Source organism: Oncorhynchus mykiss, chromosome 14, assembly GCF_013265735.2.
Source record: "Oncorhynchus mykiss isolate Arlee chromosome 14, USDA_OmykA_1.1, whole genome shotgun sequence".
NCBI lineage: Eukaryota > Metazoa > Chordata > Actinopteri > Salmoniformes > Salmonidae > Oncorhynchus > Oncorhynchus mykiss.
Window position 1 is genome coordinate 6,904,949 of NC_048578.1, and position 23,093 is coordinate 6,928,041.

Genomic DNA, 23,093 nt, shown 5'->3' on the forward strand with positions numbered 1-23,093 from the left:
TGTGAAGAGCTGCTGGCAAAACGCGCAAAAGTGCTGTTTGAATGAATGCTTACGAGCCTGCTGGTGCCTACCATCGCTCAGTCAGACTGCTCTATCAAATATCAAATCATAGACTTAATTATAACATAATAACACACAGAAATACGAGCCTTAGGTCATTAATATGGTCAAATCCGGAAGCGATCATTTCGAAAATAAAACGTTTATTCTTTCAGTGAAATACGGAACCGTTCCGTATTTTATCTAACGGGTGGCATCCATAAGTCTAAATATTCCTGTTACATTGCACAACTTTCAATGTTATGTCATAAATACGTAAAATTCTGGCAAATAAGTTCGCAACGAGCCAGGCAGCCCAAACTGTTGCATATACCCTGACTCTGTGTGCAATGAACGCAAGAGAAGTGACACAATTTCCCTAGTTTAATATTGCCTGCTAACATGAATTTCTTTTAACTAAAAATGCAGATTTAAACATATATACTTCTGTGTATTGATTTTAAGAAAGGCATTGATTCGTGCAACGATTATGCTTTTTTCGCAAATGCGCTTTTGTTAAATCATCCCCCGTTTGGCGAAGTTGGCTGTCTTTGTTAGGAAGAAATAGTCTTCACACAGTTCGCAATGAGCCAGGCGGCCCAAACTGCTGCATATACCCTGACTCTGTTGCACAGAACGCAAGAGAAGTGACACAATTTCCCTAGTTAAAATAAATTCCTGTTAGCAGGCAATATTAACTAAATATGCAGGTTTAAAAATATATACTTGTTTTAAGAAAGGCGTTGATGTTTATGGGTAGGTACACATTGGTGCAACGACAGTGCTTTTTTCAAGAATGCGCTTGTTAAATCACCCGTTTGGCGAAGTAGGCTATGATTCAATGATAAATTAACAGGCACCGCATTGATTATATGCAACGCAGGACAAGTTAGATAAACTAGTAATATCATCAACCATGTGTAGTTAACTAGTGATTAAGTTAAGATTGATAGTTTTTTATAAGATACGTTTAATGCTAGCTAGCACCTTACCTTGGCTCCTTGCTGCACTCGCATAACAGGTAGTCAGCCTGCCACGCAGTTTCCTCGTGGAGTGCAATGTAATCGGCCATGATCGGTGTCCTAAAATATCGATTACCGATTGTTATGAAAACTTGAAATCGGCCCTAATTAATCGACAATTCCGATTAATCGGTTAAACTCTATTGTGAGGTCAATAACGCTGATAAATAATCCTACATCATGGGCAAGAAACACACATCGATATATAGCTTTATCAGCAACTCCTTCTAAAAAACTGAGACATATTAACATTTCATCATTTACAAATGACATAACCCTCCCCTGGACTAGATGTAAAAAATACTATACCCTCCTCTTTAAGACTTCTGAGTGGCGCAGCGGCCCCTGGTTTGAATCCAGGCTTCAATCCATCTCTTACTCAAATCCTAATGAGGTGTACCTTACAACTCAAGTTCCGGTGTTGAAACTTGTAAACAAGGCTGCATGGGATTTCTGTTAATGCAACTCCATGAACATTGGCAATGGTCACTTTAGGTGTAATGCCGGAAGCCACTTGTGGATTTGACAGCTCTAAAGCAGTTCCACCTTTGACACACCAAAACAACGGCTATGCGGATGTTGGCTAAAGCGGATCTGATTGAATGAAGCCCTGAAACCCAAACTGACCTCCATATTGTAGTTGAGAACAGGCACTCGTATCTGCCCATTCCCCTCACTTACCTCTATATCAGTAGGCATTCTTTAGACATGATTCATGTGCTTTGTCGACTCGACGGATGGATTGTGGAAATGGAGAACACTGATTGTAGCCTGCTGTGGTTAGAAATGAGATGACAAATATCAGATTCCAAGACAATTTCTGCCTCATCAGAATGTTTGTAGACACATCTCACTCACAAGTCTCCTCCTTGGGACAGTCATTAAGGTTGATAGAGCGCCCGGTTTCTGTCCTTGAGTTTTGTAGGCCTGACATTGATTTTAGTTTTAGTTATCGTATATTTCTACAGACTGGGCGAGGGGGAGGGGGGGTAATTTTGGTTGAATTTTCAATATTACTTAGTTTATCCTAATCAATAATGGTCTATTTTATTTTGGGTAGATGTTTGCTATGTAAAATTATCCTTACTGTATAGCTGTCTCTGTAGACCTAGCTATGAGGTTAGCACTAGCCTACTAGCATTCCCGCTAATTCTTAAACAGTGTATTTCTTAAAGGTATTTCAGTGCCAGCTCAATGCTGCTTCTGTAAGCGACAGGAGGTTATTGTGTGCAGACCGGTGTGGCGGTAGGCCACGGATGGTTTCTTGGAACTGATGGCTTTTATGGTTGTCTGTAGATGGAGTACAACTCCATCGAGTTGTCGCGTCGGGGACAACTGTAGCATTTGAGCTTTTCCTAACCTTATTCCAGTTCTCCTAACCTGCTATTTTAATTTTCCTAACCTGCTGCGTTAGTTCTCATAACCTGCTGCGCAAAGTCACTTCCATCTAGCCACAATCGTATAAGCCATCAGTTGTGAGAAACCATTAGTACCAGCACACCGGCAGGTTGGGCCTAAGCGACTGGCTGTTGATGTGTGCAGACCAGCAATATGCCACATTTCTTTACAAACTAAAAACCTCTGTTAATTTGTCCTAAAAAACAAGTTATGTTCCTTTTTTTTCAAGAACTTTACTTTTATTTTTCATCCTTTTTGTACAAGGTTCTGATTAGGCTACCATGAGAGAGCTCACGAAGCAAATAAATGCTATACTATTATTAGAATCCTTGACTACTGTGGTAAATACCATTGACTGCACCACTCCACCCCCACCATTCAGTACCATCCCTGGATGTAGGGGATATACCTTCACAACCTTACAAGAACAGAGATGGCACTCTGGTTAGAAATTACAAATATTGGATTCCAAGACTTTCTGGGACATATTTTAGTCCAGTACATGTACACACACATACATGTATAACAACATCATAGAGCACACATATACAGTAGCTGCACAATCATACAATTCCCCATAAAGATGAAACACTGTCAAATAATGTTTTTTTATTTTTCTCTCAGAAGACTGATTATTTTGATATAAATTAAATAATTGCTAAGCGTCTAGTCTCCTTGTCAGGTTGTGGTATCATATTCCATTGATTGGGGGCAAAGTATCTGCTACATTGGAAGCCCTCAGGTTCATACGACTAACAGCAGTGGTTAGAGTCCACTACCAAGCTGGGAAGAGAGTTTTAGTCTTTCTGTCTCTCTGTCCATCCCGTGATATTTCTTTCCAGGTATCAGTGTTCGAGAACAAAGTGACTCGTGGCTTTCCCCAGTCACTGCTCATTGGTTGAAGGGATAGAAATAGACTCTGATAAAACATTTTTGGTTGGAAGTCCTCTGTATCCTTGTTCTGGATTGCGTGTGATATTTTGGATGAGTTCCTTCACATTCGTAGCCTGCTCTCCTTTCTGGAGATGGCCAAATAGTCCCTGTGTCCTGGAGGAGAACATAGAGTAGTGGTTCACTTTTATGAACATTTTATTGGAAAGGAAAAAGACGCAACGTTTTCTCACCGTAAAAAAAACATCTTATGTTATTTGTGTAACTATTACAAGATTGAACTTTTGGCTTTCATCCATGGCCTTCTTATGAACTCATGAATAACTTCAGGGTGTGTCTTACTTGTCAGTGATGTGATTGACCCCTGGGCTAGGTGTGTGGGTCAGGCTGGCTGGGCTCAGCGTACATGACTGGTGGGACACTGAGTCCTCCTCACAGTTAGATGCAGGGTCAGCAGGATCTGACACACAGGACACAGAATGGTATAAGGTATCAACTGTTTAATAATACAAATTATTAAACAGATAATTTTGTGCTTTTTTTTTAGCTCAGTAGTGATTTCCATTACCTGTCGTTGCCGTTGGCGACAGCGGCCCCGTTGCTGTGCTGAGGAGACGGCGTGGCCGTTCCTCTGCTGACTTCCTGTAGCATCATACCTGTCTCACTTGGCCCCGCCCTGCAGGAAGAGGTGTGTCCACACAGCAGATCCACCTCCCCTCCACATACTTTCCCCCCACCTGAGAGGGATACAAGACCAGAAGACAAGAATTGTATATTCTGTCCACGCAGTCTCACCATTGACCGAGTCTGTAATATATTAAATTGATTTTTATTTGGATTTCATGTAATGGACATAGACAAAATAGTCCAAATTGGTGAAGTGAAAAAAAATTACTTGTGCGCCCATACGTATTCACCCCCTTTGCTATGAAACCCCTAAATAAGATCTGGTGCAACCAATTACCTTCAGAAGTCACATAATTAGTTAAATAAAGTCCACTTCTGTGCAATCTAAGTGTCACGTGATCTGTCACATGATCTCAGTATATATACACCTGTTCTGAAAGGCCCCAGAGTCTGCAACACCACTAAGCAAGGGGCACCAACAAGCAAGCGGCACCATGAAGACCAAGGAGCTCTCCAAACAGGTCAGGGACAAAGTTGTGGAGAAGTACAGATCAGGATTGGGTTATATAAAAATATCTTAAACTTTGAACATCCCACGGAGCACCATTAAATCCATTATTAAAAAATGGAAAGAACATGGCACCACAACAAACCTGCCAAGAGAGGGCCGCCCACAAAAACTCATCGACCAGGCAAGGAGGGCATTAATGTGAGAGGCAAGAAAGAGACCAAAGATAACCCTAATGGAGCAGCAAAACTCCACAGCGGAGATTGGAGTCTCTGTCCATAGGACCACTTTAAGCCGTACACACCACAGAGCTGGGCTTTACGGAAGAGTGGTCAGAAAAAAGCCATTGCTTAAAGAAAAGAATAAGCTACCACATTTGGTGTTCACCAAAAGGCACGTGGGAGACTCCCCAAACATATGGAAGAAGGTACTCTGGTCAGATGAGACTAAAATTGAGCTTTATGGCCATCAAGGAAAACGCTATGTCTGGTGCAAACCCAACACGTCTCATCAGCCCGAGAACACCATCCCCACTGTGAAGATTGGTGGTGGCAGCATCTTGCTGTGGGGATGTTTTTTTCCAGCAGGACAATGACCCTAAGCATACTGCTAAAGCAACACTCAAGTGGTTTAAGGGGAAACATTTAAATGTCTTGGAATGGCCTAGTCAAAGCTGAGACCTCAATCCAATTGAAAATCTGTGGTATGACTTAAAGATTGCTGTACACCAGCGGAACCCATCCAACTGGAAGGAGCTGGAGCAGTTTTGCCTTGGGCAAGAAACTTGCAGCTGGAATTGCTGCAAAAGGTGTCTCTACAAAGTATTGACTTTGGGTGGGTGAATAGTTATGCACGCTCAAGTTTTCTGTTCTTGTTTATGTCACAATAAAAAATATTTTGCATCTTCAAAGTGGTAGGCATATTATATAAATCAAATGATACAACCCCCCCCCACCCCAAAATTAATTTTAATTTCAGGTTGTAAGGCAACAAAATAGGAAAAATGCCAAGGGGGTGAATACTTTTGCCAGCCACTGTAGCACTCTCGTCGGTAGCCATGGACTTATTTGAAAGTCTGGTCATGGCTCACATCAACACCATCATCCTGGAAACCCTAGACCCACTCCAATTCGTGTACCGCCCCAACAGATCTACAGATGACGCAATCTGAAATACACTCCACACCGCCCTATCCCAACTGGACAAAAGGAACACCTATGTGAGAATGCTGTTCATTGACTACAGCTCATCGTTCAACACCATAGTGCCCACGAAGCTCATCACTAAGCTGGGACTAAACACCCCCCTCTGCAACTGTATCCTGGACTTCCTGGCAGACCACCCCCAGGTGGTAAGGGTAGGCAACAACACATCTGCCATGCTGATCCTCAACACTGGGGTCCCTCAGGGGTGTGTAATTAGTCTCCTCCTGTACTCCCTGTTCACCCATAACTGCGTGGCCAAACAAGACTCCAACACCATCATTAAGTTTGCTTACGACACCGGAGTGGTAGGCCTGATCACTGACAACGATGAGAAAGCCTATAGGGAGGAGGTCAGAGAACTGGCAGTGTAGTGCCAGGACAACAACCTCTCCCTCAATGTGAGCAAGACAAAGGAGCTGATCGTGAACGACAGGAAAAGGCGGGCCGAACAGGCCCCCATTAACATTGACGGGGCTGTGGTGGAGCGGGTAGAGAGTTTAAAACTCCTTGGTGTCCACATCACCAACAAACTATCATGGTCCAAACACACCAAGACAGTCGTGAAGAGGGCACAACAAAACCTTTTCCCCCTCAGGAGACTGAAAAGATTTGGTATGTGTCCCCAGATCCTCAAAAAGTTCTACAGCTGCATCAAGAGCATTCTGACCGGTTGTTTCACCGCCTGGTCTAGCAACTGATCGGCATCTGACCATAAGGTGCTGAAGAGGGTAGTGCGTACTGCCCAGTACATCACTGGGGCAAGCTTCCTGCCATCCAGGACCTATATAATAGGCGATGTCAGAGGAAAGCCCATAAAATTGTCATAGACTCCAGTCTCCTAAGTCATATTACTGTTCTCTCTGCTACCACACTGCAAGCGGAATTGGAGTGCCAAGTCTAGGACCAAACAGCTTCTAACACCAAGACATAAGACTACTGAACAATTAATCAAATGGCCACCGGACTATTTACATTGACCTGAAACCCCCCCCCCCCCCCCCCCCCCCCCATTTGTTTTGTACACTGCTGCTACTCAGTGTTTATTATCTACTTCACCCCTACCTACATGTACAAAATTACCTCAACTAACTTGTACCTCTGCACACTGACTCGGTACCGGTACCCACTGTATATAGCCTTGTTATTGTTATTTTAAGGGCTTGTAAGTAAGCATTTCACGGTAAGGTCTGCACTTGTATTTGGCGCATGTGACAAATAAAGTTTGATGTGATGTGATTTGATTAGACACCAGAAAAAAAAGGCTTTTGGAGTCATGAGTTATTGTGTATGTTCCTTCCCAGTGTATGTTGTCTTTTCCCTTGTTCCTTTTACCTGTCATGAATGTGTTGGGGTATGGTGGCCGGCCCCTCCCCCTGCCGTAGCCGTAGTAACCACAGCGCAGCAGGCGGGCGTAGGCGGACCTAAAGTCTCTGTTTAGGGCAGCGTAGAGCAAAGGGTTCAGAGCTGAGTTGATGTACCCCAGCCACTGCACCACGGGGTAGGCTGCTGGGTAGTTCTGCTTCTTCAGACCCATAATGGTAAACAGGGTGAAGTAGGGCAGCCAGCACACCACGAAGACCCCGATCACTGCTGCTAGAGTCACTGTGGCTTTGTGTTCCCGTAGAGCCACCGCTGTTACTGAGGTGAGTTGACGAGGGGCTGACGAGGAGCTGTTGTTGTTGTTAAGTCTGGGGCGCGCGTGGATGATGCGCCTGGCCTGCGCCCGAGCGATGCGAAGAATACGGTGGTAGGTCCAGCACATGATCAGCAGGGGGAGGTAGAAGGTTAAGGAGGAGTCCACGACAGCGTACGATGGGTTCAGCTCAAAGTTACACTCTGTCATGTTGTCCCCCTGGCCGCGATTCTGCACGTTGCCGTCCACCGTGTTCCATCCCAGGTGGATTGGCAGGAATGACACTGCTAGCGACACCGCCCACACCAACGCCATAGCAAAGGCAACTCGCCTCGGCAACACCAGTGAGGAGTATCTAAGGGGCGCGGTCACGGCCAGGTAGCGGTCCAGGCTAATGGCCAGTAGCGTGAGGATGGAGGCGGTGCACAACATAACATCCAATGAGATGTAGATGTTGCAGATGGTCGGCCCCAGAGGCCAATCGCTGAGCTGGAGGAGGGCGGAGAAAGGCAGGACAAGCATGCCAAGCAGCAGGTCAGTGATGGCGAGGGAGACGATGAAACAGTTGGTGAGGCAGCGGAGACGTCGTGTGGCGCAGACGGCCAGACAAACCAGGACGTTACCACACACTGTCAGCAGGATGAGCAGGGACAGGAAAACACCGAGTATCACCATAGACAGCATCCTCACTGGAGTCCCAGTCCCAACCCTAACCCCTCCCTTACACCCAGTCCCAACCCTAACCCCTGCCCTACAACAACTCAGTCCGGACTAGTGGATAAATCCTTTAGAGAAGCTTCATCTGGGTGTGGCTGTATCCATACTGATGTACGTGGATGGAGATTCATCTGTGTGTTTGAGCTATTTTCCTTGGTATGTTTGTGTATATTTGATATATATATATATGTATATGTCCAATTGCATTGGTTTCTGGATGGAGAGGTCAGTGTATCACAGGTCCTCTGAGTGAAGGGGCGATGAGGAGTCCGATGGTTGGTCCAGCATGTGACGATGGGCTGTAGAACACCGCCCTCTGTTGGTGACTGGTCCACACTGCTCCATGTTATCCATATCACTCAGCTTTCTTTCGCATTCAGGTCACAACTTCATCTAAAAACACAGAGCAACAGAAAGTCAGACAGCCCCAAAAACAAAGTAACATGGCCGCTATACTGCAAGGAGATACTTTACCGAGCTACTTACAAGTGCAAGTACTTCCACTATCAGAAAATAGGAAGCAAATTTAAGCAAATGGCAGCAGACGAATATTGCTCACTTACTAAGCTATCAAGATTAGTGAGATGGAAAATGAGGGCAGCAGTTACACATGTCTAGTGGTGGAATATTCAATAAGAGAGACTGATAAGATAACCTGTGTGTGTGTGTGCGTGTGTCTGTGAATGTACGTCAGTAAGTCGCAAGGGGTGTTTGCTCTCCCTCCCTCTTCTGCTTAAATGGACATTTGGGACATGCTCCAGGTTTGGAATGTAGAAGTCTAATCACTCAAACAGTATATCATTTACCACCACATGGCTAGAGTGGTAGAGGGGTTGGGGGAGGGATAGAAATGGGGGGGGGGCAAGGTTGGTGGAGAGGGTAGAGAGGAGGGTGGAGCGAGAGAGAAAGGGGAGAGATAAGAAAATATGAAGAAATAGGAAGAAAGACAAAAAGATATGAAGAGATTGTTTGCCTTGACTCTGACCACACATGGAAAGGCACCAAATTGAAGACTCATCTCTTCAGACAGACTTATTTCTCAGATCCCCCAAACATACACGCATTCTCACCATAACATATACCTCTACCAATCACACACACACACACACACACACACACACACACACACACACACACACACACACACACACACACACACACACACACACACACACACACACACTCTGCTCTCTCTCAGATTCATCCACTCTATGTTTTACTGGAGGACTCTTGGCAAAGCTTCTTTCCAATAGTGTATGTCCATATCTGGGCAGCCCCCAATGTCTATTGCTGTCCTGACAGACCCCCACGACAGACTGCCTTCCCACAGACAAGGCACAAAGGGGTGTGTCTGTATGTCTGTTTGACTCACAGTCTGTGAGAAAGCATACAGCGCCTTCAGAAAGTATTCAGACTCCTTGGATTTTTCCACATTTTGTTACGTTACAGCCTTATTCTGAAATTGATTAAATAAAAAAAATCCTCAGCAATCTACACACAATACTTCATAATGACAAAGCGAAGGCAGTTTTCTTTAAGAATTTTTTTACCATATTTACATAAGTATTCAGACCCTTTGCTATGAGACTCAGAATTGAGCTCAGGTGCATCCTGCTTCCATTGATCATCCTTGAGATGTTTCTACAACTTGATTGGAGTCCACCTGGGGGAAATTCAATTGATTGGACTCGATTTGGAATGGCACACACGTGTCTATATAAGGTCCTACAGTTGGCAATACATGTCAGAGCAAAAACCAAGCCATGAGGTAGAATGAATTGTCATTAGAGCTCTAAGACAGGATTGTGTTGAGGCACAGATCTGGGGAAGGGTGCCCAAAATAATTCTGCAGCATTGAAGGTCCCCAAGAACGCAGTGGCCTCCATCATTCTTAAATGGAAGAAGTTTGGAACCACCAAGACTCTTCCTAGAGCTGGCCGCCCGGCCAAACTGAGCAATCTGAGGAGAAGGGCCTTGATCAGGGAGGTGACCAAGAAACTGATGGTCACTCTCACAGAGCTCTAGAGTTCCTCTGTGGAGATGGGAGAACCTTCCATGTTAAGGTGAGTGAATGAGGACCCAAACGCGAACTAACTTAAACAGAGCTTCTTTAATAACCAAACGTAGGTAGGCTCAGATAGACCGGCAGATTCCGACAGGACAGGACAAGGTTACAGCAAACAGGACGATAGTCTGGTTCAGGCATGAAACACAACAAACAAGAATCCGACAAGGACAGGAACAAAAACAGAGAGAGATATAGGGACCTAATCAGAGGGAAAAAGGGAACAGGTGGGAAACGGGGTGAATGGGTAGTTAGGAGGAGACAAGGCACAGCTGGGGAAAAGAGGGGGAGAAAAGGTAACCTAACAACGACCAGCAGAGGGAGACAGGGTGAAGGGAAAGGACAGAAACACACAACATGACAATACATGACAGTACCCCCCCACTCACCGAGCGCCTCCTGGCGCACTCGAGGAGGAAACCTGGCGGCAACGGAGGAAATCCTCGATCAGCGCACGGTCCAGCACGTCCCGAGAGGGAACCCAACTCCTCTCCTCAGGACCGTACCCCTCCCAATCAACGAGGTACTGGTGACCACGGCCCCGAGGACGCATGTCCAAAATCCTGCGGACCCTGTAGATGGGTGCGCCCTCGACAAGGATGGGGGGGGGGGGGGGGGAAGACGAGCGGGGGCGCGAAGAACGGGCTTAATACAGGAGACATGGAAGACCGGGTGGACGCGACGAAGGTATCGCGGAAGAAGAAGTCGAACTGCGACAGGATTAATGACCCGAGAAATACGGAACGGACCAATGAACCGCGGGGTCAACTTGCGAGAAGCCGTCTTAAGGGGAAGGTTCTGAGTGGAGAGCCAAACTCTCTGACCGCGACAATATCTAGGACTCTTAGTTCTACGCTTATTAGCAGCCCTCACAGTCTGCGTCCTATAACGGCAAAGTGCAGACCTGACCCTCTTCCAGGTGCGCTCGCAACGTTGGACAAAAGCCTGAGCGGAGGGGACGCTGGACTCGGCGAACTGAGATGAGAACAGCGGAGGCTGGTACCCGAGGCTACTCTGAAAAGGAGATAGCCCGGTCGCAGACGAAGGAAGCGAGTTGTGGGCGTATTCTGCCCAGGGGAGCTGTTCTGACCAAGACGCAGGGTTGCGAAAAGAAAGACTGCGTAAGATGCGACCAATAGTCTGATTGGCCCGTTCTGCTTGACCGTTAGACTGGGGGTGAAAGCCGGAAGAGAGACTGACGGAAGCCCCAATCAAACGGCAAAATTCCCTCCAAAATTGAGACGTGAATTGCGGACCTCTGTCCGAAACGACGTCTGACGGAAGGCCATGAATTCTGAAAACATTCTCGATGATGATTTGTGCCGTCTCTTTAGCAGAAGGAAGCTTAGCAAGGGGAATGAAATGAGCCGCCTTAGAGAACCTATCGACAACCGTAAGAATAACAGTCTTCCCCGCTGACGAAGGCAGTCCGGTGACAAAATCTAAGGCGATGTGAGACCACGGTCGAGAGGGAATGGGAAGCGGCCTGAGACGGCCGGCAGGAGGGGAGTTACCGGACTTAGTCTGCGCGCAGACCGAACAAGCAGCCACGAAACGACGCGTGTCATGCTCCCGGGTGGGCCACCAAAAACGCTGGCGAATGGAAGCAAGCGTACCCCGAACGCCAGGGTGGCCGGCTAACTTGGCAGAGTGAGCCCACTGAAGAACGGCCAGACGAGTAGGAACGGGAACGAAAAGAAGGTTCCTAGGACAAGCGCGCGGCGACAGAGTGTGAGTGAGCGCTTGCTTTACCTGCCTCTCAATTCCCCAGACAGTCAACCCGACAACACGCCCCTCAGGGAGAATTCCCTCGGGGTCAGTGGAGGCTACTGAAGAACTGAAGAGACGAGATAAAGCATCAGGCTTGGTGTTCTTAGAGCCCGGACGATAAGAAATCACGAACTCGAAACGAGCGAAAAACAGCGCCCAACGCGCCTGACGCGCATTAAGTCGTTTGGCAGAACGGATGTACTCAAGGTTCCTATGGTCAGTCCAAACGACAAAAGGAACGGTCGCCCCCTCCAACCACTGTCGCCATTCGCCTAGGGCTAACCGGATGGCGAGCAGTTCGCGGTTTCCCACATCATAGTTACGTTCCGACGGGGACAGGCGATGAGAAAAATACGCGCATGGGTGGACCTTGTCGTCAGAGAGGGAGCGCTGAGAAAGAATGGCTCCCACGCCCACCTCTGACGCGTCAACCTCGACAACGAACTGTCTAGAGACGTCAGGTGTAACAAGGATAGGAGCGGATGTAAAACGATTCTTGAGGAGATCAAAAGCTCCCTGGGCGGAATTGGACCACTTAAAGCACGTCTTGACAGAAGTAAGGGCTGTGAGAGGAGCTGCCACCTGACCGAAATTACGGATGAAACGACGATAGAAGTTCGCGAAGCCGAGAAAGCGCTGCAGCTCGACGCGTGACTTAGGGGCGGGCCAATCAATGACAGCTTGAACCTTAGCGGGATCCATCTTAATGCCTTCAGCGGAAATAACAGAACCGAGAAATGTGACGGAGGAGGCATGAAAAGTGCACTTCTCAGCCTTCACAAAAAGACAATTCTCTAAAAGGCGCTGGAGGACACGTCGAACGTGCTGAAGATGAATCTGGAGTGACGGTGAAAAAATCAGGATATCGTCAAGGTAAACGAAAACAAAGATGTTCAGCATGTCTCTCAGGACATCATTGACTAATGCCTGAAAGACAGCTGGAGCGTTAGCGAGGCCGAAAGGAAGAACCCGGTATTCAAAGTGCCCTAACGGAGTGTTAAACGCCGTCTTCCACTCGTCCCCCTCCCTGATGCGCACGAGATGGTAAGCGTTACGAAGGTCCAACTTAGTGAAAAACCTGGCTCCCTGCAGGATCTCGAAGGCTGAGGACATAAGAGGAAGCGGATAACGATTCTTAACTGTTATGTCATTCAGCCCTCGATAATCTATGCAGGGGCGCAGAGACCCGTCCTTCTTCTTGACAAAAAAAAAAACCCGCTCCGGCGGGAGAGGAGGAGGGGACTATTGTACCGGCGTCAAGAGCTACAGACAAATAATCCTCGAGAGCCTTACGTTCGGGAGCCGACAGAGAGTATAGTCTACCCCGGGGGGGAGTGGTTCCCGGAAGGAGATCAATACTACAATCATACGACCGGTGTGGAGGAAGAGAGGTGGCCTTGGACCGACTGAACACCGTGCGCAGATCGTGATATTCCTCCGGCACCCCTGTCAAATCACCAGGCTCCTCCTGTGAAGAAGAGACAGAGGAAACAGGAGGGATAGCAGACATTAAACATTTCACATGACAAGAGACGTTCCAGGAGAGGATAGAATTACTAGACCAATTAATGGAAGGATTATGACAAACTAGCCAGGGATGGCCCAAAACAACAGGTGTAAAAGGTGAACGAAAAATCAAAAAAGAAATGGTTTCGCTATGATTACCAGAAACAGTGAGGGTTAAAGGTAGCGTCTCACGCTGAATCCTGGGGAGAGGACTACCATCCAGGGCGAACAAGGCCGTGGACTCCCTTAACTGTCTGAGAGGAATGTCATGTTCCCGAGCCCAGGTCTCGTCCATAAAACAGCCCTCGGCCCCAGAGTCTATTAAGGCATTGCAGGAAGCTGACGAACCGGTCCAGCGTAGATGGACCGACAAGGTAGTGCAGGATCTTGAAGGAGAGACAGGAGTAGTAGCGCTCACCAGTAGCCCTCCGCTTACTGATGAGCTCTGGCTTTTACTGGACATGAAGTGACAAAATGGCCAGCAGAACCGCAATAGAGACAGAGGCGGTTGGTGATTCTCCGTTCCCTCTCCTTAGTCGAGATGCGGATACCTCCCAGCTGCATAGGCTCAGCTCCCGAGCCGGCAGAGGAAGATGGTAGTGATGCGGAGAGGGGGGCAACGGAGAACGCGAGCTCCTTTCCACGAGCTCTGTGACGAAGATCAACCCGTCGCTCAATGCGAATAGCGAGTTCAATCAAGGAATCCACGCTGGAAGGAACCTCCCGGGAGAGAATCTCATCCTTTACCTCTGCGCGGAGACCCTCCAGAAGACGAGAGAGCAAAGCCGGCTCGTTCCAGCCACTGGAGGCAGCAAGAGTGCGAAACTCAATAGAGTAGTCAGTTATGGATCGATTGCCTTGACATAGGGAAGACAGGGCCCTGGAAGCCTCCTCCCCAAAAACAGATCGATCAAAAACCCGTATCATCTCCTCCTTAAAGTCCTGATACTGGTTAGTACACTCAGCCCTTGCCTCCCAGATTGCCGTGCCCCACTCACGAGCCCGTCCAGTAAGGAGAGATATGACGTAGGCGACACGAGCAGTGCTCCTGGCGTAAGTGTTGGGCTGGAGAGAAAACACAATATCACACTGGGTGAGGAACGAGCGGCATTCAGTGGGCTCCCCAGAGTAACACGGCGGGTTATTGATTCTGGGCTCCGGAGATTCGAAAGCCCTGGAAGTGGCCGGTGGATCGAGGCGGAGATGGTGAACCTGTTCTGTGAGGTTGGAGACTTGGGTGGCCAGGGTCTCAACGGCATGTCGAGCAGCAGACAATTCCTGCTCGTGTCTGCCTAGCATCGCTCCCTGGATCTCGACGGCTGAGTGGAGAGGATCCGAAGTCGCTGGGTCCATTCTTGGTCGGATTCTTCTGTTAAGGTGAGTGAATGAGGACCCAAACGCGAACTAACTTAAACAGAGCTTCTTTAATAACCAAACGTAGGTAGGCTCAGATAGACCGGCAGATTCCGACAGGACAGGACAAGGTTACAGCAAACAGGACGATAGTCTGGTTCAGGCATGAAACACAACAAACAAGAATCCGACAAGGACAGGAACAAAAACAGAGAGAGATATAGGGACCTAATCAGAGGGAAAAAGGGAACAGGTGGGAAACGGGGTGAATGGGTAGTTAGGAGGAGACAAGGCACAGCTGGGGAAAAGAGGGGGAGAAAAGGTAACCTAACAACGACCAGCAGAGGGAGACAGGGTGAAGGGAAAGGACAGAAACACACAACATGACAATACATGACATTCCAGAAGGACAACCATCTCTGCAGCACTTCACAAATCAGGCCTTTATTGTAGAGTGGCCGGACAGAAGCCACTCCTCAGTAAAAGGCACATGACAGCCCGCTTTGAGTTTGCCAAAAGGCACCTAAAGACTATCAGACCATGAGAACAAGATTCTCTGATCTGATGAAACCAAGATTGGAGGAAACCTGGCACCATCCCTACGTGAAATCATGGTGGTGGCAGCATCATGCTGTGGGGATGTTTTTCAGCGGCAGGGACTTGGAGACTAGTCAGGATCGAGGCAAAGATGAACGGAGCAAAGTACAGAGAGATCGTTAATGAAAACCTGCTCCAGAGAGCTCAGGACCTCAGACTGGGGCGAAGTTTCACCTTCCAACAGGACAACAACCCTAAGCACACAGCCAAGACAATGCAGGAGTGGCTTTGGGACAAGTCTTTGAATGACCTTGAGTTGCCCAGCCAGAATCCGGACTTGAACACGATCAAACATCTCTGGAGAGGCCTGAAAATATCTGTGCAGCAAATCTCACCATCCAACCTGACAGAGCTTGAGAGGATCTGCAGAGAAGATTGGGAGAAACTCCCCAAATACAGCTGTGCCAAGCTTGTAGCATCATATGCAAGAAGACTTGAGGCTGTAATCGCTACCAAAGGTGCTTCAACAAAGTACGGGTAAAGGGTCTGAACACTTATGTAAAAGTGATATTTCAGTTGTTTTATTTGTAATAAATTAATAATACATAATAAAATAACATATTATTAATAATAAAAAGCAGTTTTTGCTTTGTCATTATAGGGTATTGTGTGTAGATTGATGAAAAAAACAACATTTCATGCATTTTAGAATAAGGCTGTAACCTCAGAAAATGTGGAAAAAGTCAAGTGGTCTGAATCCTTTCCGTAGTCACTGTATATCTGAGATACTGTACCTACTGCATCCCTCATCCTCCACATACAGAAAACCCTCGTTCTGCCAGTCACATTCTGTTAAAGGTCCCCAAAGAACACACGTCCCTGTCGCTCCTCTTTTCAGTTCGCTGCAGCTAGCGACTGGAACGAGCTGCAACAAACACTCAAACTGGACAGTTTTATCTTCATCTTTTTCTTCAAAGACTCAATAATGGACATTCTTACTGGCAGTTGTGGCTGCTTCACGTGATGTATTGTTGTGTCTACCTTCTTGCCTTTGTGCTGTTGTCTGTGCCCAGTCATGTTTGTACCATGATTTGTGCTGCTACCATGTTGTGCTGCTGCCATGTTGTGTTGCTACCATGTTGTTGTCATGTGGTGTTGCTACCCTGCTGTGTTGTCATGTGTTTCTGCCTTACTATGTTGTTGTCTTAGGTCTCTCGTAATGTAGTGTTATGGTGTCTCTCTTGTCGTGATGTGTGTTTAGTTCTATATTTTTATTTTTAATCCCAGCCCCCGTCCGCGCAGGAGGCCTTTTGCCATTTGGTAGGCTGTCACTGTAAATACGAATTTGTTCTTAACTGACTTGCCTAGTTAAATAAAGTGTCATTAAAATAAATTAATACAAATACATATTCAGTACATCTGTGTGTTCAAAGAACTATTGTGTTCACGTTTCTCTATGTGTATTTCTGAATTGATTTGACTTCGGTATCTTATCAGTGTGTGTTGGAATTTGAGAGAGAAAGTGTATGATATGATTGTCTAAAATATGAACACAACACCTCAATACAATGTAGAACCAGGAACAGATATAGCCCTTGGTTCACTCCCAACCTGACTGCCCTTGACCAGCACAAAACATCCTGTGGCGTTCTGCATTCGCATTGAATAGCCCCCGCGATATGCAACTTTTCAGGGAAGTTGGGAACCAATATACACAGGCAGTTAGGAAAGCAAAGGCTAGCTTTTTCAAACAGAAATTTGCATCCTGTAGCACAAACTCTAAAATGTTCTGGGACACTGTAAAGTCCATGGAGAATAAGAGCACCTCCTCCCAGCTGCCCACTGCACTGAGGCTAGGAAACACTGTCACCACCGATAAATCCACTATAATTGAGAATTTCAATAAGCATTTTTCTACGGCTGGCCATGCTTTCCACCTGGCTACCCCTAACCTGGTCAACAGCCCTGCAACCCCCACAGCAACTTGCCCAAGCCTCTTCCATTTCTCCTTCACCCAAATCCAGATAGCTGATGTTCTGAAAGAGCTGCAAAATCTGGACCCCTACTAATCAGCCGGGCTAGACAATCTGGACCCTCCCTTTCTAAAATTATCCGTTGCAATTGTTGCAACCCCTATTACTAGCCTGTTCAACCTCCATTTCGCATCGTCTGAGATCCCCAAAGATTGAAAAGCTGCCGTGGTCATCCCTCTCTTCAAAGGAGGAAACACTCTAGACACAAACTGTTACAGACCTATATCTATCCTACCCTGCCTATCTAAGGTCTTCGAAAGCCAAGTTAACAAACAGATCACTGACCATTTCGAATCCCACTGTACCTTCTCCGCTATGCAATCTGGTTTCAGAGCTGGTCATGGGTGCACCTCAGCCACGCTCAAGGTCCTAAACGATATCATAACCGCCATCGATAAGAGACAATACTGTGCAGCTGTATTCATCGACCTGGCCAAGGCTTTTGCCTCTGTCAATCAGCACATTCTTATCGGCAGACACAACAGCCTTGGTTTCTCAAATTACTTCCTCGCCTGGTTCACCAACGACTTCTATAGACAGAGTTCAGTGTGTCAAATTGGAGGGCCTGTTGTCCGGACCGCTGGCAGTCTCTATGGGGGTGCCACAGGGTTCAATTCTCGGGCCGACTCTCTTCTCTGTAAACATCAATGATGTCGCTCTTGCTGCTGGTGATTATCTGATCCACCTCTAAGCAGACGACACCATTCTGTATACTTCTGGCCCTTCTTTGGGCACTGTGCTAACTAACCTCCAGACGAGCTTCAATGCCATTACAACTCTCCTTCCGTGGCCTCCAACTGCTCTTCAATGCAAGTAAAACTAAATGCATGCTCTTCAACCGATCGCTGCCCGCACCTGCTCGCCCGCCCAGCATCACTAATCTGGACGGCTCTGACTTAGAATACGTGGACAACTACAAATACCTAGGTGTCTGGTTAGACTGGAAACTCTCCTTCCAGACTCACATTAAGCATCTCCAATCCAAAATTAAATCTAGAATTGGCTTCCTATTTCGCAACAAAGCATCCTTCACTCATGCTGACAAACATACCCTCGTAAATCTGACTATCCTACTGATCCTTGACTTTGGCGATGTCATTTACAAAATAGCCTCCAACACTCTACTCAGCAAATTGGATGCAGTCTATCACAGTGCCATCCGTTTTGTCACCAAAGCCCCATATACTACCCACCACTGCAACCTGTATGCTCTCGTTGGCTGGCCCTCGCTTCATACTCGTCGCCAAACCCACTGGCTCCAGGTCATCTATAGGTCTTTGCTAGGTAAAGCCCCGCCTTATCTCAGCTCACTGGTCAGCATAGCAGCACCCACCCATAGCAAGCGCTCCAGCAGGTATATTTCACCCCCAAAGCCAATTCCTCCTTTGGCCGCCTTTCCTTCCAGTTATCTGCTGCCAATGACTGGAACGAATTGCAAAAATCACTGAAGCTGGAGACTCATATCTCCCTCTCTAAATTTAAGCACCAGCTGTCAGAGCAGCTCACCTGTACATAGCCCATCTGTAAATAGCCCATCTAACCACCTCATCCCCATACTGTTATTTTTTTTCTTCTCCTTTGCACCCCAGTATCTCTACTTGCACGTTCATCTTCTGCACATCGATCACTCCAGTGTTTAATTGCTAAATTGTAATTATTTCGCCACTATGGCCTATTTATTGCCTTACCTCACTTATCTTACCTCCTTTGAACACACTGTGTATAGACCTTTCTATTGTGTTATTGACTGTATGTTTGTTTATTCCCAGTGTAACTCTGTGTTGTTGTTTGTGTCGCACTGCTTTGCTTTATCTTGGCCAGGTCGCAGTTGTAAATGAGAACTTGTTCTCAACTGGCCTACCTGGTTAAATAAAGGTTAAATACATTTTTAAAAAGAACGTGATACGGCCAGTCGGACACGCAATGGTTGCGCTCAAGTAAGTTGACCCACAATGGCTGACGTCATTGACACATATTGTTAGTCAGAGCTATAGTAGTAAGACACAAAATGGCTACTCTCTGTGATACACATTGGATCAGTCACACCTGCGGTAGTGTACATCCTGTCTGTGGCGGATTGCAACTTTGAGGAGAATGTCAGACTTGTATATACAATTGAAGTCGGAAGTTTACATACACCTTAGCCAAATACATTTAAACTCAGTTTTTCACAATTCCTGACATTCAATCCTAGTAAAAATTCCCTGTCGTAGGTCAGTTAGGATCACCACTTTATATTAAGAATGTGAAATGTCAGAATAATAGTAGAGAGAATGATTTATTTCAGCTTTTATTTTCTTCATCACATTCCCAGTAGGTCAGAAGTTTACATGCAATCAATTCGTATTTGGTAGCATTGCCTTTAAATTGTTTAACTTGGGTCAAATGTTTCAGGGAGGCTTTTACAAGCTGATGTCTTGAGATGTTACTTCAATATATCCACATAATTTTACTCCCTCATGATACCATCTATTTTTATGAAGTGCACCAGTCCCTCCTGCAGCAAAGCACCCCCACAACATGATGCTGCCACCCCCATGCTTCACGGTTGGGATGGTGTTCTTCGGCTTGCTAGCCTCCCCCTTTTTCTTCCAAACATAACTATCGTCATTATAGCCAAACAGTTCTATTTTTGTTTTATCAGACCAGAGGACATTTCTCCAAAAAGTACGATCTTGGTCCCCATGTGCAGTTGCAAACTGTTGTCTGGCTTTTTTATGGCGGTTTTGGAGCAGTGGCTTCTTCCTTGTTGAGCTGCCTTTCAGGTTATGTCGATATATAGGACTAATTTAACTGTGGATATAGATACTTTTGTACCGGTTTCCTTCAGCATCTTCACAAGGTCCTTTGCTGTTGTTCTGGGATTGATTTGCACTTTTCGCACCAAAGTACATTCATCTAGGAGACAGAACGCGTCTCCTTCCTGAGCGGTATGACGGCTGTGTGGTCCCATGGTGTTTATACTTGTGTATTATTGTTTGTACAGATGAATGTGGTACCTTCAGGCATTTGCAAATTGCTCCCAAGGATGAACCAGTTGTGAGTTGTGGAGGTCTACAATTTTTTTTCTGAGGTATTGGCTGATTTCTTTTGATTTTCCCATGATGTCAAGCAAAGAGGCACTGAGTTTGAAGGTAGACCTTGAAATACATCCACAGTTACACCTCCAATTGACCCAAATGATGTCAATTAGCCTATCAGAAGCTTCTAAGGCCATGACATCACTTTCTGGAATTTTCCAAGCTGTTTAAAGGCACAGTCAACTTAGTGTATGTAAACTTCTGAGCCACTGGAATTGTGATACTGTGGATTATAAGTGAAATAATCTGTCTGTAAACAATTGTTGGAAAAATTACTTGTGTCATGCACAAAGTAGATGTCCTAACCGACTTGCCAAATCTATAGTTTGTTAACAAGAAATTTGTGGAGTTGTTGAAAAACTAGTTTTAATGACTCCAATAAATGTAAACTTCCGACTTCAACTGCATGTTCGAATACCAATTGTTGTTGTGTCATACAGAGATGAGTTGACGTGTTATTGTTAGATAGCCTTGGTCATTGTCCCAAATTACACCCTATTCCCTACACAGTGCACTACTTTTGACCAGAGCCCTTTAGGAACCCTATGGGCCCTAGTCAAAAGTGGTGTACTATATATGGAATAGGGTGCCATTTGGGACTTAGACAGTATAATGAGACAGTATAATTAGTGTTTAGTATTTTTTGGGGGGGGGGGGGGGTCTTTGTATACATTGTGACAGGACAAGGATTTATGCTAAGTGGAAGTGACCTCACATGACCTTTTAGATGATCTACATTCCAATTCTCTTGACCTGAGTCTATTTGTGTTATTTCAGGACCATTGAAAGGTGAAAGGACTGGATGGGTTTGAATCAGTAGTTTTAAGGGAAGCAAAGGAACAATTTATCTACCTAACCATCCTGCTAAAGGAAGCCATTCTTGCATAGAAAGTTGGAATCCAGCCAAAGAGTTTCAGCTGTGTTTTTTTCTCTAGAGCTGGGCCTGGAATGACTAATGAGACTTTTTCATTTTTTGACCTTTATTTATCTAGGCAATTCAGTTAAGAACAAGTTTTTATTTACAATGGTATTCTAGGAACAGCAGGTTAACTGCCTTGTTCAGGGGCAGAACAACAGATTTTTACCTAGTCAGCTCGGGGATTTGATCTAGCAACCTTTCGGTTACTGGCCCAATGCTCTAACCACTAGGTGACCTGCCACCCCAAAGTGCCAAGAGAGTATGATTGGTGAGATGCTTTCAATACCAATTGAACAATTTTGTTAATGTGATCAAACACCTGTGTCTTAACCAGAGATTTGCCTGAGAACCGAGCTGTCAGGTAAGCTGTTTGGAGTGTTTATCCAACTGGATTTAAAAATAAAAAAATGATAACCAGATGTAGTTGTTCCTGTTTCTATTTCAGCCAAATCCCCTCTATTTCTACTGGAATAAAGACACAAACAGATCCGTCGGGTTTCACTCCATAGACAGATCATCCACTCACACTCCCTCATTCTCAGGTCCAGAGAATTGGTGACCTCTGTGCTTGCCATTGTGTTCCCAGTTACGTGCAGGTTACGTGCACACTGTGTAACAACAGCGCATGTGACTGGCTGAGTGAGTTGAAAAGTAATTTTTGGTAGCTTATTAATAAGCTTCAGAACAGATCACCTATTAAATGGGTTTTTGAACTTGGTCAAAAACAGGTCTTAGAAATAAAGTAAAACCTCCTGAGGAGGTTATGTGGTAGAATTTGACCGTTTAATAGGTTAGTATTTTTGTTACCGCCATTAAGTATAGATCTGATGTCACCTGGTACAAATGTACTCACTTGTCACTGACATTGGAATAAGAGAACGTGTAAAACTCACCGCAGTCTCAGTGCTACTCCAACTCCTGTACTGTGTCATCTCTCTCTTCTTTCCTCCTCTCTGCTCTAACGTTACTCGACTCCGTCAGACTGTATGGGAACCAAAGACTCGTTCGTGATGCGGGTGCGCGCATGTGTGTATGACTCATTTTCTCTTGCCCCCCCCCCCCCCTTGTTCTCTTTCTCTCTACCGTGGTTAAATGTACTTTGGCATTAACTTTAATAGTCTTACACTCGCATAATAAATACAATTTATAACTTGGTTTCACACCTGTTCACAATGCATGGTAAACAAGCTGTCCTTCAATTAGGGAAACCTTTCAAAACAAGATGCCAGTTAGCATACAGATCTGAATTAGCCACGGACTTTTGTACAAGTCGCCCCCCCATGCTTAGCAAGTTAATTCAATGCTAGCTCTCATGCTATCCTTCTACGTCTCTTTTCTGTCTTCCTCATATACACCATTACACTACTTTTCACAAGAGCTCATCATAGAGTGTCCTTATTTGAGATTTGCCCCGGGACTTTAGAGAGGACTGGAATGTTCTTTAATTAGTCATTTTAAGGAGTCTCAGACAGCTGTTGTGTGTTTTTTACTGGTATTAGAATGGTATTTTTAGCCGAGAACACGCAGATTTCAGATTTGGCAGAGTTGTTCTCTCTGGAATCACTTTTTGCTGATATGGTGTTAAATCTTTTCATGTGGGTCTCTTTTTCTCTGTCTTGCATTCCCTATCAATCGTTTATTGACCTTTTCCCCTCCTCTCGTTTGCTCTATCTGTCTGTGGCTGTTGCTCTCTCTCCCCAACAACTTATTTTCTATCCAAGTGTCTATGCCTCATTTCTCCTGCTTACATATGGGTTCACCTACAAACACACATCTCTGTCCCTTCATCT

The 23,093-nt window shown here is 45.9% G+C and overlaps 1 protein-coding gene across 1 annotated transcript; it reads right to left on the minus strand.

The window, feature by feature from the left end:
- Positions 1 to 1,138: 1,138 nt before the first annotated feature.
- LOC110488654 (histamine H2 receptor-like) lies at positions 1,139 to 22,281 on the minus strand. The gene is made up of 5 exons (XM_021560966.2): positions 22,197 to 22,281; positions 7,023 to 8,433; positions 3,919 to 4,087; positions 3,693 to 3,810; positions 1,139 to 3,506 (listed from the first exon to the last, which is right to left on the minus strand). Exons 2-4 carry the CDS (start codon positions 8,005 to 8,007, stop codon positions 3,801 to 3,803), a joined length of 1,164 nt encoding a protein of 387 aa, XP_021416641.2. The 5' UTR covers positions 8,008 to 8,433; positions 22,197 to 22,281; the 3' UTR covers positions 1,139 to 3,506; positions 3,693 to 3,800.
- Positions 22,282 to 23,093: the final 812 nt, after the last annotated feature.